The sequence below is a fragment of the Melopsittacus undulatus genome, chromosome 1 (assembly GCF_012275295.1).
Source record: "Melopsittacus undulatus isolate bMelUnd1 chromosome 1, bMelUnd1.mat.Z, whole genome shotgun sequence".
Taxonomy (NCBI): domain Eukaryota; kingdom Metazoa; phylum Chordata; class Aves; order Psittaciformes; family Psittaculidae; genus Melopsittacus; species Melopsittacus undulatus.
Window position 1 is genome coordinate 54,187,286 of NC_047527.1, and position 16,198 is coordinate 54,203,483.

Here is a 16,198-nt window from a genome sequence, read left to right on the forward strand (position 1 = left end):
TTTAAAAGAAGGCAAAAATGGACTTGCAGAATTATTACAGGTTTACTTCTTGCTTGTTATCATGATGATAAGATACTGGGAAAGATTACGTAATGAAAATGTAATAGAGATGTGCTGTTCCTTTCAATGGACTTAGACGATGAAGTTTAACCTAAGGACTAATAAATCAGTAATACAAAATGCCATTCTTCTGCCTGTGTTTGCATTACATTCATTATTGCGTTATCTAAATCAAAAGGTTGCCAGGAGCTGGGAGAGTTCCTTCCTCACAGTGGTCTGAGGCACAGATCATGTAAAGCCAAAAGTGATACACATCACCTCACAGGGTTGGGAACAGAAGAATACCAGTGAAATCTGGGATTCAATGTTTCCGTTTCCTTTTGATTCTTTCCCTGCAACCCCACACACAAGACATACAAAACTGTTTCTGAAGTAACAACTTCAAAGCAGCATATGGCTCTGAGGTAAGAAATAGAGTGTTAAGAGTGGGAATGACTGATCTTTTGAGTTGCATTCAACACAATGCATTGAAATTAAGCTGCTTTGAAACTATTTTTCTATTAGAAGTGGGCAATGATTGCCCAGTCCCTGTTCATTTTCTGGGTACCTCTCAGACAGCTCTCATCACAGGTGGCTACTGCTTGCTCCTTCTATTCTACCAGTAGGAAACAGCACTGTGAAAGGAGGTCCCAGGTCCCCCTCCTCTCCTGTTCAGGATAAAAGCAGACATCTGCATGGAGCCGGACAGTGTGACATACCAACTATACCTGCTCGGTCAGTGACAGCAAAAGTCTTCTCAGGATTGTTCTGTCATCTCAGTCACAGAAAATAAGCATAACATCAGCCTGCACCTATCCTTTAGCACTTAGTAGGAAACACTTCTGCTTTTCAGCAGGTTTTGCAGTTTTTCAGTTCAGCAATTCCATCAAGCAGAGAGCAATGAAAGCATTGAAAAAGCATGAATGTGGAAACACTGATGAAAGCACAATATAGCTTCTCAGCCTCCAAAATAAAGAAAAAAGTAAACGCACATAAAGCAACAACATTCAAAGCTACTGCTTATCTGCTTACTATCAACATCCCAACCCATCTAATTCATTTGTACAGCTCATCTGGTGTCTCAGATCTAACTGGAATGTTTTAATCACCCTGAATTTACTTCTAAAGACAACTTATCAGATTGCTCAGTCACACCATATGATGCTACTTGCTGAGAACCACATGACCTGAAAACCCAAAACCAATCACAGTTGGAAGATGGATAAAGAAAACAGGAAGAGTTCTTCAATGGTCAGTCAAAAAGAACAAATCCAAGTACAGTATAGATTGCTATGAAGCTACTTTTTAAAAATAAAAACATAATGGTAATGACTGGATATGGATAATAGTGGATTTATGGATGATGGAGGGACCTTTTACAAAATACTGTTTGGATTTAAACTAATGAAATAAAAGGCAAAAGAAGAAGCAGACAGACACATGTAAAAGGACAGATCTGAACACTTCCTTCTTGTTCACTGGCATATATCATTTTATAGTCTTAAGGCTGAAGGAACTTTGGGCATATCCTAAAGTAGCACTACATTTTGAAAACTGAAGTTTGCTTGTTTATACGATTACCTGAACCCCTGGGGACCTTTCAGCTCCCAGTGGAGTAAAACATGATACCAAGTACATACAGAATTTGAATCCCATTGCAGCTGTAGTAGCCGTACAATATGTCTTGAGTGTAAAATTTCACAAAAGGGATGGAGCTGGATTAACAGCTTGCCACCGCCTCTGACGGGGAGAGCCTGTTTCTTCCTTCTCCCTTCCACCTGTGCTCATCACCTACTCTCAGCCAGCTCTCTGATCATCGGATCAGATAGTAAGCAGGTTTAAATCACTAAAAGAGTAGAAAAAAAAATAAAAGTATCTGTTCCTGGGTTACATGAGTTTAAGCAGATCATGTTGTGAATAAATGGGCAGGACTTGCACAGAGAAAGAGTGGGAATCACATGCTCTGAGGGGAACGTGGGGAAGAGAGGGATCCACAGGAGTTCCTCCTCAGTTCTTGACAGTTGCAAGCTGTTTATTTGGCTCAGTCAGAACATGAAAGCACATTCACAGGTAAATCACTTGTGAACTTTGCTCCCATATTACAAAACTATTGTGATTTTTATATTACAGTAATAAAAAAAAACAGCTTCTATATGGTGTTTCTAGTTCACAATATATGAGTATTTTAGTCAGATTATGCCTTTCTATGGGGAAAATAAACACATGAGGTTAAAGGGTGAATGAAGAAACAGGATGAACACTCCGCAGAAGATGCAGATGAGATGTTTCTGCCTACAACTGGAAGGAAGGGGGAAGGTATAGCTGCTGCTGCTTCTTCACAAAATGAGAGCACAGATTTATTTGGAGATAGTTTCTCAGGAGTCACCTAAGGGAAATTAGGTGAGAGCTAGCATAAGAGCTGTCCTCAGCAGACAAACCTTTGAGACTAATGTAGACTATTTCCAGCCTCGACGATGGAGTCTCTGGAAAGACTGGAAAGTTAGCGAGCAATGAGGGAAGAATGGATTTACTTCTGGCTAGTAGACACAAACTCTCTCCGATGTTGCTGTCTCTGAAGTAGAACATGTCCATACTGTTACTGCACATCCTAACTAATGGCCCACCAGGAGGAAACTTAAAATTTGGGTTTATACAGTTGATGAAGGATCAGCTATGGAATCCTCTTTATCAGCTATTACCAGCAAACCTTAGCAACTTATTTTGCTAACAAGTAAAGAAGGAAGGTTTAGCTTCTTTTGAATGAACATCTGATTTCACAACTCAAAAAGTATTTACTGTAAAGACACTCCACAGAACTGACAGTTCCTTTGTAAATTACTATTCATAGCTGCATTTCATTAAATCTAGAAAGGTAGAAGAGTTCAAAACTGGTTTTGGATCCATGTGAGAAATTACGTACTGCAGACGATGGTCTAGTCAAAAAGCGAGTAAAGACACAAAGTCAGATCTAACTCGAAGGTGACATTGTTTGGAATAGTTCTGGGCCACCTTATTTTGGTTGTTTATTTAAAGAGAATTCCAGCATTCTATTTCAGGTGAAATACAGATGTTTCCTATACTGAGGCATCCTACTGTGGCAATGGAAATGCAGGCGTCAATAAGTAATTTATTTTAATTTTTATTTTCACTGACCATATCTTGGAAGAATCCCTTCAAGTTTCTTTCTTAAATGGGAATTCAACAAACAGATGGAACAAATTTCACAATAAGCACAATAGCCACGTCAGGTGTTGTTGCACCTTTTACCTGACAAGTCAAAACTGTAAGACATGCTAAGTGGCCGCATTGCTGTAAAAAAAAGAAACAAAAACAACAAAAAGAAAATAATTCAGCTATTAGAAAAGCAGAGGGGCAGTGAAAACAAGAGATTAACCCCACTTGAGACATTTTGGATTCTGTTGCCTAAATCCAAAATGTGTCACACTTACTATCGCTTTACGAAAGCAAAGCACAACGTCTGAAAAGTACAGCAGCATAAATGGGACTTGCAAACAGAGCAATTATAAATAGTTTAAATATAAATAAATATAATAAATATTCAAGACAAGTATCAATTCAAGGCAAGTACCTTAAAAATCAATTTTTTTTTTCAGTTAAAATGCCATGAGAGAGAGAGAGGGGGGAGGGTAAAGTGAAAGAGAGGGAAGAACGAGCTAAAACAAAAGTACAAAGCCACACTTCACACAAGTTTCAGTGACCTGAAAAAAAGATATTTCTAATTTTTTTAGCATAATCTCCAATGATTATAATTAAACTAATAAAGAGAGACGCTCAAGCTAAGCTTGAAAGTACTTGAGCAGTACTTTCCTTGAAAAGGATGGAAATAAAGGCCAAACACAGTGTGATCTGTGCTGATCCTTATTCTTTTAAAAAAATCTTAGGTGGACTTAACCTTTAAAATGTATTCATAATATTATCCCCTTCTGGGGATATATATTCATAATAAATCCCTTTTCTGGTCCTCTGAGCTTTTTATTTCTAGGTAAGAAAGTGGTCATGTGGATCTTTGTTTCTGGAAATGCCTATGTATATTAACCATTAAATGGTGTAATTCAGGGAGCAGACACTCAAAATATTTCTCAACTGAAAACAAAATTTCAGTGCACTAATACAAATAAGCAGGCCATGCCCAGTGACAAGAATGCATCAAAAACCACATCAGCTTATCTGTCTTAATTGACAGGTGATAAACATGCAAGTTGGCATGAAAGGGGCTCTCAGCCACATACACCACTGCATTAAAAGATGTTTAAAAAAAGGCTGTGCTGAGAGTTTTGTTCATGAGAATAAATCTATGCAGTGGGTGGCTGACCTAGAGCTAAATTTGGGAGTCAGGGTATTTTTCCTCTAGTTCATTAAGTAGACAACATCAGCCACAGTCAACAGCTACAGACAGTATCAAAACCCCTGTCCAAACCAGGCATAGAGGCAAAAACATTTTAAAGCATAAGGGTTTTTATCACCTAATGCTGAGTCCTAACTGAAGGTTGATAAAACACATACATGAAACAAAGTTTTCTCCAAGCTCTTTTAGCTCAACTTGCTTGAGTCACAAATTCAAGCCTTAAGGACATGTACCTCAAGTGCTGTGTTTGTCTCGATAGCTTACTCTGATGATTTTACAAGGTTGTGTGAAAACTCACTCCAGTTTCTCTGCTCAGACCTCTCCCTTTGTCAGAGCATTACTGTTTCCAAAGAAGTTTTAGGCTCAGAGTGGCCAGCCACAGGGTGGCTTTGCTCAGCACCAGATCAGGCTAAAGATCTTACCTGTATGCATGCATGTGCTGCGCAGAGCAGAGCAGAGGGACAAAGCCTATCGTTGCTGGGAAACCCATGCCATAGGTCCACCCGTATCACAGGAGGGACTGCATGAGTACAGGCCCCCTCATCCCAAAAGTCAAGTGTAGCTGTGCTCTTGTCTGATCAACAAGGAATAACTCTGGGACATGTACAACATACCTTATGCTCCCAAATTTTCACTCTAATGCTCTTTTGTTTTTCTCCTTTTTAAGGGCAACAAATATTTCTGTCCAGAAGGTAACAAGTGTCCTACATGGTGTTTCTAGTTAGATTTATAATCCTTAAACCTCATTACCTTACATATTGTTAACTCTAAACTGCATTCAGTGATCATCTAAATTATATGGCAGATCTATTTGTACCATACTGAATGTCACTAGTATTACTCCAGTCACAGTTCTGCACAAACATATTTTATTCTAAGAGGAACTTTGGATATAACAATCACTTCAATGTGGAAAAAAAACAAAACCTCATGTTTCAACATAAGAAAAATTATCTTGAAGGCCTTTGCTCTTTTTTTCTTCTTCATGCCAGCAGCAAATAAACACTTGGGAAATAAAACTTGCATGCATCCCATTTTACACCTTCATATGGCATTTAATCCAAACAAGTCACTGGACAGAAGGAGAATTACCACTGTTGCAAAATTAAAGAATTTAATTCTTTAACAAAAAATTAAGAATTGGTGAAGACATTTATCCCTCACTGGAGGCCATGCCCTGAAATCCACCCAGGAACTCCTAACCTGTAATACTCAAAATCTAACATTGGTTTTAGAAACTGTCTACTAAAAGGGTTGGATCTTATCTATATCATTCAGATGTTGTAAAAATCTACTAGATCAAATTTGCTGCCCCTGAGAGGACATGATAATTCCCAGAAGAGAACATTTAAAATACTCGAACTGAATGTTTCAAAGAAAATTAAGGAATCATTTTTACAAGCTTCCTACATTTGGAAAAATGTCTAGACCTATTAGAAACATTAATTGATACAGCAAGCATAAACTGAATACAAACAGAAACAATATTCAAAACATCATGCTTTTAAAAACACACCCAAGCATTCACCAAACTCTACTTAGGGCTTCAAAAAACAATGCAACAAAGCAAGACTGATGAAATTGTTTTTCTGCGGAGACAATGGGCTGTCACAAACCACTTGACCCTGGACCAGTGCCTTTAAGCACATGTGGCAAGCACAAACATTTTGCAAAAGGCAGCACCAGGAAGCACATGTGAATTATTGCATGCCTTTCAGACAAAAAATTCCACTTCTGCTCTTCAAAAATCCAGCTAGCTCACTTTTCCTGATACAGATAAAGACTGTCCTCTCAAGAATCTAAGTCACAAAGTAGGACTGCATTTGTCATGCTTTTGTCATCAGAACTATTGAACTAATGCAAATTGGTAATCCCTGGAAAGCATAGTATTTGTATAATTTCATAGTGGGTTCTTGAATATACATTACAGAAATTAAATGCTTTGCCACACAAGTCTGAATTATTCACCCACTTAAAAGATATACAAACCCATGTTCCATAACTTAGAAAATGAAGCAAAGATTTGGATTCAGAATAAAAGCAATAGATTCAGCAAACAAAAGCAGATTTTGAATTAAAGTAAGGAAATCGATGATGTTAACAGGAAACAAAGAGAATAGGATTAATTAAAAACAGACACAAAACATTACTTGCAGATATGTAAGGAGCATTACACAGGGGAGGAGCAATACCCAGTCCATTCTGAGCAAATATAACACTAAGTGTTGTGTGCAACAAGCAATACAATGCCATTAAATTTGTTTAATCCATACATTTAAAACTTGAAGGGAATCAAGCAGAACCATGCAGTATCTTATTTTCAAATATAACTAAGCACGAAGATTGCATAGCCCTAGCAAAGCCTGTAGGTTCTTTCTTTCTCTGAAGGGATGAGAACAAATTTATATTCTGTGACACCTGCACAGACATCACTAATATTGCTGCTTTTCCTATGTGGGAAGTTCTCTGTAGATGCTGCAGGTAAAAACTAGCAGTGTGCTTACCCAGCCTGCTACGCCTTATCTCATCAGGTGAGACTGGACGTAACTTCCTCTCTGCCTTGATTTCCTCCAGTATCCTTTCATGAAGGCTGCGTGGCCGTGGTGGGGTTGGTTTCAGTTTTCTTGCTGAGGCCTGAGGATATAAAGATAATTACATTTACATAAAACAGTGCTTCCTTAAAAGTAGATGTCACACTTCTTTGGAAAAAAAAAAGTGGAATGTTGTGATACGATTTTACATGCACTCACTTGTAAAACTCACATAAAATTTTCCCCAATCCATCATTATTTCCCAGAAATAAAGGGCTGGTAATAACAGCTATGAATTGGTACATGCAAAATATTACACACTGTTCTTTTAAGAGAATATGTTCTATATACAGAAGACAGTATTTTTGAAAGCCCTTGTCAGAAAACGTAATATTTGACAAACTACTTGGATGCAAACATGCCTTAAAAAGTCATGGTTTTGTTAGGGATGAAGTTCACAAGATTACATACAGGATTTAATGGAGGTCGGGATCGGATGAAATCCAGGATTATTTCATGGGCACTCTTTTTTAATCGAGGTGGAATGTCACCGTTGACCTGGAAAGGAAAAAGAGAAATATGCATTTCCATATTTTGCATTCGTATTCATGCGGATGATAAGATCAATTGAAAATTCACAACAACCCTGACAGAGCTTGCAGTGTTCTGACACCTGCACCAGACATAATACCCCAGCAGTGCTAAGCAGAGCAACAATCCATATGCAAAGCACAAGCAAGTTAAAACATACCTAACAGCTTTGCAGCTTTGCAGACAGCTGCAGAATAACCACAATTGCTGCAGCTTTAATCAGCAATACTTAGGATTTTGGAATTATGAAATCAAATGTTAAGGCTGCAGTCAAGTCTATGGCAGAATGCAGATGAAAACTGTATCTTGCTCAGAGGAAAAGTTGCCAAAACCATTTTTAAGAACAACTCTCTGAACTGTTAAACAGTCTCTAATACTATGGGTTCAGCCCCTGCGAAAACAAGGATGCTCTTTAAGGCTCCAGTATTCTTGATCTCCTTACCATCTCCCCAAGCACTGATGTGAAAACACAGCCAGATCTCACACAATCACTAATAATTTGCTTGTAGCAATGGATAAAAAACATGTTCCCCTTGGTTTTGTGACTTTACCACCTGTCTCTGCAGCTATGGCCATGAAGAGGTGCTTTTGTGTAAATTCCCCAGAAGGAGAGGGAAGCTATGATTTCATAGTTCCCTTGACAGCTGCACTTTAAATATTATTCAAGTATAAAACTAAATTTGTTAATATGTCCACAAAATAAACCACTAGGATGCCACAGCAGGCCACTGGTAGCATAAGAATCACTTTTCCTCACTGTAAATCATACATTTCTGTAGAAGAGGGGCTGGGGGAGTTTCATTTTCTTGTTCTGTTGGTTTTCTCTAAAGAGACAGGCATTTCTTTCTCTTATAGAGAAACTCTCCTTTAGATACAAGACATCACAGGACAAAGTCAGCAATTCACTATATGTGCAGGACATAAAGAATGCAGTGGATTTTTTTCTGTCATATGAAGAATTTATAAATTGTAAGCTGGGAGTAAATGCATGGATTCCCTTAAAAAAAAAACCAAACATCTGTCATGTTCAGTTTTGATACAGTGAAGTGCCCAAGCGCACTGTCAGGGATGAGACACCATCCTATGCCATACATCTTTCTAGTACCTTCTATTACTACACAGTAGCTGGCTATCAGCCCTGTCTTCCAATTTGACAGGAATTCCCATGACACTGTATTTCTTAGACCAAATCTCCCCTAATTTCAGCACCTTTTTATATATATATATTTTATTTTCAAAAAGAAATTAACCATTTGGCTCATTTTTCTTTGGGAGACAATTCATACAAGCTCTGTAGCCAGGAAATATATGTAAAGACAGAGCTCTGGTTTGTCAAATGACATACACTTTTGGTAACCAGAAGGAATGCTGCAGTTACCAAAATGCTCATAAGGTCACCTGAATATGATTCGCAACCGAACTTCACTAATGCCATGCAGCTTCCAGGTAAGCTCTGCTCACTTCAGACATGCTCTGTTTCCATGCTGAAAAATTCCTCCCTTCCCCATTAAGGAAGTGGATGTGGAGTCCCGCGTGGGGGGACTCTGCTTTCCCAGGAACTCTTTCTCAGGATCCTAACCTACACATGCTCCAAATTCTATTTGTTCTCACTTCCACAGCTTCCTTAGAGTGAATTCCACATAGCTTGGAAGAGATTATCAAGCTGCTAAACTCTGCAACATGCATCACCTTCCTAAAAATAGTGCAGAAAAATTAAAATGGAAGAGGTTTATACTGAATGTTGATTTGACATTTTATGATGAGGAGAATATTATTTTAAGTGGTGTGATTGATTTCTTCCGTTTAAAGACTGAGCAATATTTTGAAGCCAGCACGCTCTACAGGATTGCTAATGAAATGAGAAGTCTCTCTTCCCCGAGTCACTGTTCATCAGATGTCAGAGTTGATAGCTGAAGTTGAGAATTATGACCATCAGCCATTTTGTAAACTGATAATCTGCGCTCCAGCCTTGGGGAAATAACCCTCTGCATGACAACTGGAAATAAATAATACATGGCTCTGAGCCTTTCACCTCAGGGCACTCTATGCCCTGACTTCATGCCACCAGGGTATAATTGGTATCAGTATTCCCCATTTGACAGGAACAGGAGAAATGTAAGATTTTCTTAAGTGATTTTCCACAGGATACATGGGGAGCTCGTGGCAAAGCAAGTGGATGTTTCATAGCCAAAAGTCAAGAGCAGGAGCACCAGTGGCAGAATCTGGTAGTCCAGTGTAAGAACCTTCTTACACTCAGCACCCAAACAAGATACTGATATGAAAGACACAAGGGGAAGCTTTTATCCTCTGTATTCACACTAGTTCTATTTATTTACTCAGACTAACTCTCTTTGTAATGAGCAATTTCACAGGCATCTTTTACTTTAATTAAAATTAACAGCTCTTGATTAAAATCCAAATCAGAGACACACTGCACAGATGCAGCCATGATACATGCAGGGGAAAAAACAACCAACAATTATTTTTCTTTTGGTCACATTCCAGGTTGACACCAACTGCAAACCAGTATTTAAATAAATACCTCAAAACACTGTAAATGCATTAAAACTGGCAGCGTGGGGGAGCATAACCAATGATTATAAAATAAAATAACAAGGACTATAAAAATCAACCAAAAATTTAGAGACCTAAACAGCCATTTAAACATGCTACATCATTTCTAGAACAGCTTATGGTATAGTTGTGTTGTGAAATAAAGTATTACAAGGAGATATATATTTGCCACCTTTCATTATACATACAGTATAGTGCTCTTGTTAACATAGTCATTACACAGTGCGTATATGAAACCACAGAGCAAGCTCAAATAGCAATGTCCAAGAATGAAATGCTGCGGTACTTCATAAGCCACTGTATTTGCACAGCTGCTCCTGCACATCTACTGTAGGTACAAGTTTATGATCCCACCTGATAACCATAGTACTTACATAGAGCCACTCCTTTGAATACCCCTAAAACACAGGAACTGTAAAGCCCACTGCTCTACTGAGGATGACTTCTGAATTTCTACAGAAACATATGGCAAAGGCAGAAAATGAAAAAGGAGAGTTCCCTGCTTAAGGCAGCTGAATACTACTCAGTAAAACAAAGTCAGACCTGTGCATAAGAGAATGACAGGCTCTATAAAGCCCAGCTGGACAAACTGGTAAAAGCCTTTTCCTCACATTCTCTACGATAATTGTGAGTCAATGTGGAATTCAAAGCTGTGGCTTAACACATATGCAGAATAAAGAAAAAAGTAAGCCTGTAAGAGTAACTTAATTCTAAAATTTCCCCATTTCTAAGTGTTGATTCTGCCAATGTTCACAATTTTTAACTTTTGGGGAGTGAGTGCTCCATAGGGGAAAAATACTATTAAAATCCCTGTAGGCTGTCATTTAAAGACTATAAAATGCCAGAATGAACCATCGTGGAAACAAGATTCCTGCATCAGGATAGAGAGATGACAAATTTGAAATTACTTGCATATGTACTGATATAGAAATGCCAATGTCACTGAAAGTAACCAAACCAGTTATTTATGAAAAGCCCAGAATCTGACATTTGCACTAGGACAGAAAGCAGGTGAGGACAGGTCCAGTTACTATCACCTGTTAACACCTCTGACAGTCTGAAACACCAGTACAGTTCCTAAATAATCCACCTAATAGGAACATCTGTTCCTTTCCTAGTTTCTACACAGAGTACTGAGAGTAAACACAGCATTATACTAATAAAAACGACAGTAAAGACTTCATGTTGCATCTTATTTATGTAAAAAATTTACTTAACCCATTACCATTAGAAGCATATGCATTTTCACAAGCTACTTAGTCTAAAATACTTCCGATAAATTTAAAGCAAATATAGTTTTTAATAAGAATTTAGCTAAAATCCATTTTGACTGATAGAAAGAAACATAATCCATCTTTCCCAGGCTGCCTTCAAATTCTGATTTAGGCTTATTTGTCCTTTTCTCCTCAAGAACCACAACACTTTTCTCTGATAGGAGTACCTATAATCATCCTTGATTCATGACAGCTAAAAGATGCTGTATTTATGTGATCTAGCTGAACTTGTAATTGAATCTTTCAGGCTCCACATGTCATATTCAGCTGCACTGTTATTGTTGTGTATGCTTTGCACATTTTTCAAGCGGACCCTGCAACAGAATTCACATTACTGAATTTAGGATTTCTAATGAGAAAGAAGTTATTTTTCTAACTCAGTGTTGCTAGCAAGTTGTCAGATGAAGTCAGCAATTGCATCACAGGCAGCCCTACAGGTTTTGTACCTGCAGCTGATTGTAATTCCAATTCATGTTTATGTCCAGGGGTCACTTTGGACAATCTACCTAGTAGACAAGATAGCAGGGCAAAAATAGATTCTTGTAGGCATTTTGCATACAGCAAGAGTCTGGATGAGCAGAGGAGCAGCTGTGCCTCCAAGACCTACCATATAATGAAGAAAATCTCTTCTGAAGAGGCAGGAGCTTGCTCAGCAGAAGATGAATTAAAGTCTAGTCTGACAAAGGCAAAATTAGATAACCCAGGGGTTTCCATTCAAATAAAACTACTATCCTGATTGCATACAGTAATCAAAGTCCTGAGGGGACTGTTCCTTTTTTGCAGTGGGTAGTAGGAACATTTAGCACAGTTCTCTGGATTGCTGGTAGAAAGACATAACATGATTACCTGGGTATGTATTTTACCCTACTGATTTAACATTTAAGCAACATCTGCTGCAGAAAATAAATACAATCTGATAGTCTAAATCCAGATCTTGATTAGGAAAGTTCTTTCAGCTCATACATAAAAGCCATTTACATTTGTAACAGAACTCATTTATTTGCTCCCCATGCAGTTGCTCCAATTTTTTTGTCCTTTATTCTTTTTCCTAATGATCTCTGAGATAACAAACTACATGCTTTCTGTTTCTCTCATCTCCCATCCCCACCCCCATATTTGAATTCTTCTGGTGGATTCACAGCTTTCTCACTAACAAAGGTTGTGTGAGGTTTTGTCAGGAAAGCAAATACATTTGAACACTGAATATTCTAAGACAATACTTTTACTGTAGCTAAATAACCCATAAAGATAAGTAAGTGCAAGGTATAAATATTGACCAAATACATGCCTCTGTCAAAGGGGTTTAAAATGTCCTACTAGGGATAGGGAGCCCTTTAGATCAGTTGCTAGCTTATAAGGAAGAACATCTTCATGTTGAATACAGTATGAACCAAAAGGAAAGAAAGAACAGGGAGCACCAGTAAATATCAAATGGATTCTGATAAAAAGAGTGCCTCAAGTCAATCTCACTTTCACATTTATGAGTATCTTGGAGAAGGATACATCAAAGCTCTCCAGCTTGCTTTGGCATATTGTCTTCACTTGAAAGCAGCAATAGGATATGCTGAAAATAATTAAGCTCTATTTCTACAAATGGAAGATTTGTTTTTTTTTTGCATAGAATATTCCTTTAAAATTCATAACAGATCATGGTAACATATGTTTTCAAATGCTGTAATATAAGTAGTAGGTAATACAAGTTTTCAACTACTGTAGGTTTTTCTTTCCCACCACAGTATCACTCATGAACAACATGGTAGCACTGTACCTTCTGAAATGAAAAAAATTACGTTGTAACTCAAGATGGATGTTCTTCCCAGTAAAAAAGGCCTAAAACAACCTCTCAGTGGAATGCATGACAGGACTTTTGATATGACTCCTAAGGTTATCCTAAACGCAACACAAGTCCTTTGTTTAAGCATATGATATGTTTGTGCGTCTTCCAGAATTCTAAATGCCTGCCATATGGAAAACAAAATACACAACATTTGCTGGTTCCATGCTTTTCCCCCTCAATGTGCTACATAAATTTAAGATGCCATATAAAAACCATGAACATTTAGTAACATACATGAAATGAACATCTACACGAAATCATCAATTCAGGTTCAGAGAAAAAAAGAGAAGAAAAGAATAAAGGAAGAAACATTTTAGATTTGACAAATTCTAGTGATAATCTTGACTTACCATAACCTTTCTTAAGGTATAACGTTTGGATCTAATATCATCCATCAGCATTTCATAGGGTGTGAGCTGATATTCTATTGGAAGTGGGTTGTACTGACGCTCTTGAACTTTCTTCAGTTTAACACCATTCCGTAAATCTCGCATCACTTGTACCCAAAAACGAGCCTGAAGAGAAAAGAGGGAATAGTTTTATTTGATATCTTACACTTAGATACCATCCTAGACTAAACCAAAGCTGTCATTTCCACTTTGGACACCACCAAATATATACAGCTGTACTATTTTATTTTTAACACTTCAAACAAAACCTGTTTTACAAAAGCCTATTTTTAACCCTCGTGAATGTAACAAAACTTTGTTGCAACTCAGCAGTACTGCAAGTGAACATCGCTTCAAGTGATGCTCATCTCTAAGATAATAGAGAAAAAGGATCTGAAGTTCTCATACTATACTGTTTCTGTTCATATCTCAAGTATACTGCAAGGACACCAGGAAAGGTTCTAGACTTGCAGCTAATACTCTGTCAGTTAAAACAGTGACTGAATCCAAAACTTCGTCTTCCTTAGGCCCAGAACTTTCTTGCAAAATTTCCCAGCAGTTTTTCTTCTACAGAAAGAAAGATTCCAGATCCTGAGGTCTACCAATAACCTCTCAGTACTCAACTTCCTTTTGTTCTGCCTGTAAGACCACCACACACTAACACCTCCCTCTGTCTTTCTGGGCAGTGAGAATGGCTGGAGAGGATTAAAAGCTGGACAGACTGAGAGATTGAAATCAGGTATTTTTGAGGACCTTATAATAGGCCTCTGTGAACCGGCAAGAATGGGAACTAGAAAATAAACCAAGGTACTTTCTGTTAAGTATTTCTATGTAACGTGTTACTTTCATCACTGAAGAAATTCAGCTGCTGGCTCTGTCTACTGCCTGGCTGCCCCTCTGAAGGGCAGTCAGCATGATACCTGTCTAAATGTCCAGTCCAGTCTTTTTAAATTGCAAAAGCTTCTCCATGAAAACAGTCTAAAGAAAAAATGTAATGCCTGGATACACCTGGCTGCGAAAGAATGTTGAGACTTCATTTGGTTCTAACTTGTCATGAGTTATTTTTATTTCATATGCTGAAAAAAAGCCCAGGCACTAATTTTAATATAAACCAAACAATTTTAAGTAAGCATTACAAAGAAATATAAACAACTAGTAATGATGCTGAATCACTTCAATTTTTCTCTTACCCAGTCAGCATTTTTTAAGTCATCAAGATCTGTGCTGGATTCATCACTTGCCTCTTTGTCCATTTCTTGAATTTTCTTCAGATTCTGGCAATGAAAAGAAAATGAGTCAATAAATGAATGGTGGCATTACTCTCAAGTAAAACTGAAGCTTAGTTTTTGACATCTGTTATGTTATTTGGGTACTCTACCAAATGTTTCATGAGTTGCACAGTAATACTGTAAAGGTAATGTGAAATACGATTTTAATATATTTCTCTTAATTGAAATGTGGACCTGAAGTGGTAGGAAATGAAAAAATAAAAAAAATCTTAATGTTTTGAATATGAAAGAACTTCAGATAATAGCCAGAAAAAAAAACATTGCATAGAAATTTTAATATTCCTAAAACTGGGCTATGCACAGAAAAAACCTAACCACCTACTAAGTCTGTTAACCTACAACACAGAAACATTACTGAGCTGGTAAGGATTCCATTCCTACCAAAATTACTATCATTTGTTGAATTCAAGACAGTTCATTTTTGTAGAAGAAAAATAGAAGAAATTCCCACAAAGTTAGTTGTGGAGAGAAATAAGATATGAGAAACACTTTAAACTGACTAGCAACAGACTTGCATACACACTGAAATTAAGTAGTCTGTATAACATGGCTATAAATTCTGAAATCTGAGTAACAAAATCATGCAAGGAACAGAAACAGATCTTTCAAAGGTTAAAACTGCTGCATACCATGGAAATATGGAAAAGCATAAAAAGGCTGTCATACCAACAAGAACATGAAAAATTACTAAAAGTTACAGTAGACCAAAGAACACGCAAGCCTGCAAATACATAAATGCAAATGAAAGGTTTAAAAGGCTTTTTTAAAAAGGATTCTTTTTAAAATACCTTATAGAATTTATGTTATACATACAAATAACTACACTCAAAAGTGCTGGTTTTGGGTTTAGTTCTGTATTTAAATGTTCTGGAACCAGCAGTACAAAGAAAGTCTCAGTACTCTAATTCCACTTTTACAGAATTTTCCAGGAAATCTTTAAAAACATTTAATTTGATCTGTTTTCTAAGTACTCACTAATGTATTCAAAATAGATAATTAAATCTCTGCAACTACTTGTTTATTTTATGAGACTAAAGCAACAGGTCAGAGTTCTGACAGATGTATTTATTTATCAAAAAGCTTTTTCTCACTTGCAAGCACTTGAGCTCTTAATGGAACTGAACAATCACAGTCTCAATTTAGCTTTTGAGCTTCCCAGAAAACTTAAAAATAAGTGGATTTTGTATTTTTTTTTCCCCTGAAAGTAGTTCCAAAACTGCCAACATTTCAGTGGAAGAAATGGAAGCACTGGAACTTTGCCTAACTTGCACATTTAACAGTGCATGTATCTAAAAAACCTGGTTGCAG

The 16,198-nt window shown here is 37.3% G+C and overlaps 1 protein-coding gene across 4 annotated transcripts in view; it reads right to left on the reverse strand.

The window, feature by feature from the left end:
- Positions 1–16,198, reverse strand: part of SPIRE1 (spire type actin nucleation factor 1) — a 130,067-nt gene that overhangs the window by 23,970 nt on the left and 89,899 nt on the right. For all 4 annotated transcript variants that reach the window (XM_034067607.1, XM_034067601.1, XM_034067611.1 and 1 more), the window contains exons 5-8: positions 14,792–14,875; positions 13,563–13,727; positions 7,408–7,494; positions 6,910–7,039 (exon numbers count right to left, since the gene is read on the reverse strand). In XM_034067607.1, the coding sequence (XP_033923498.1) occupies positions 6,910–7,039; positions 7,408–7,494; positions 13,563–13,727; positions 14,792–14,875 (466 nt within the window). The remainder of the gene's footprint in view (positions 1–6,909; positions 7,040–7,407; positions 7,495–13,562; positions 13,728–14,791; positions 14,876–16,198) is intronic.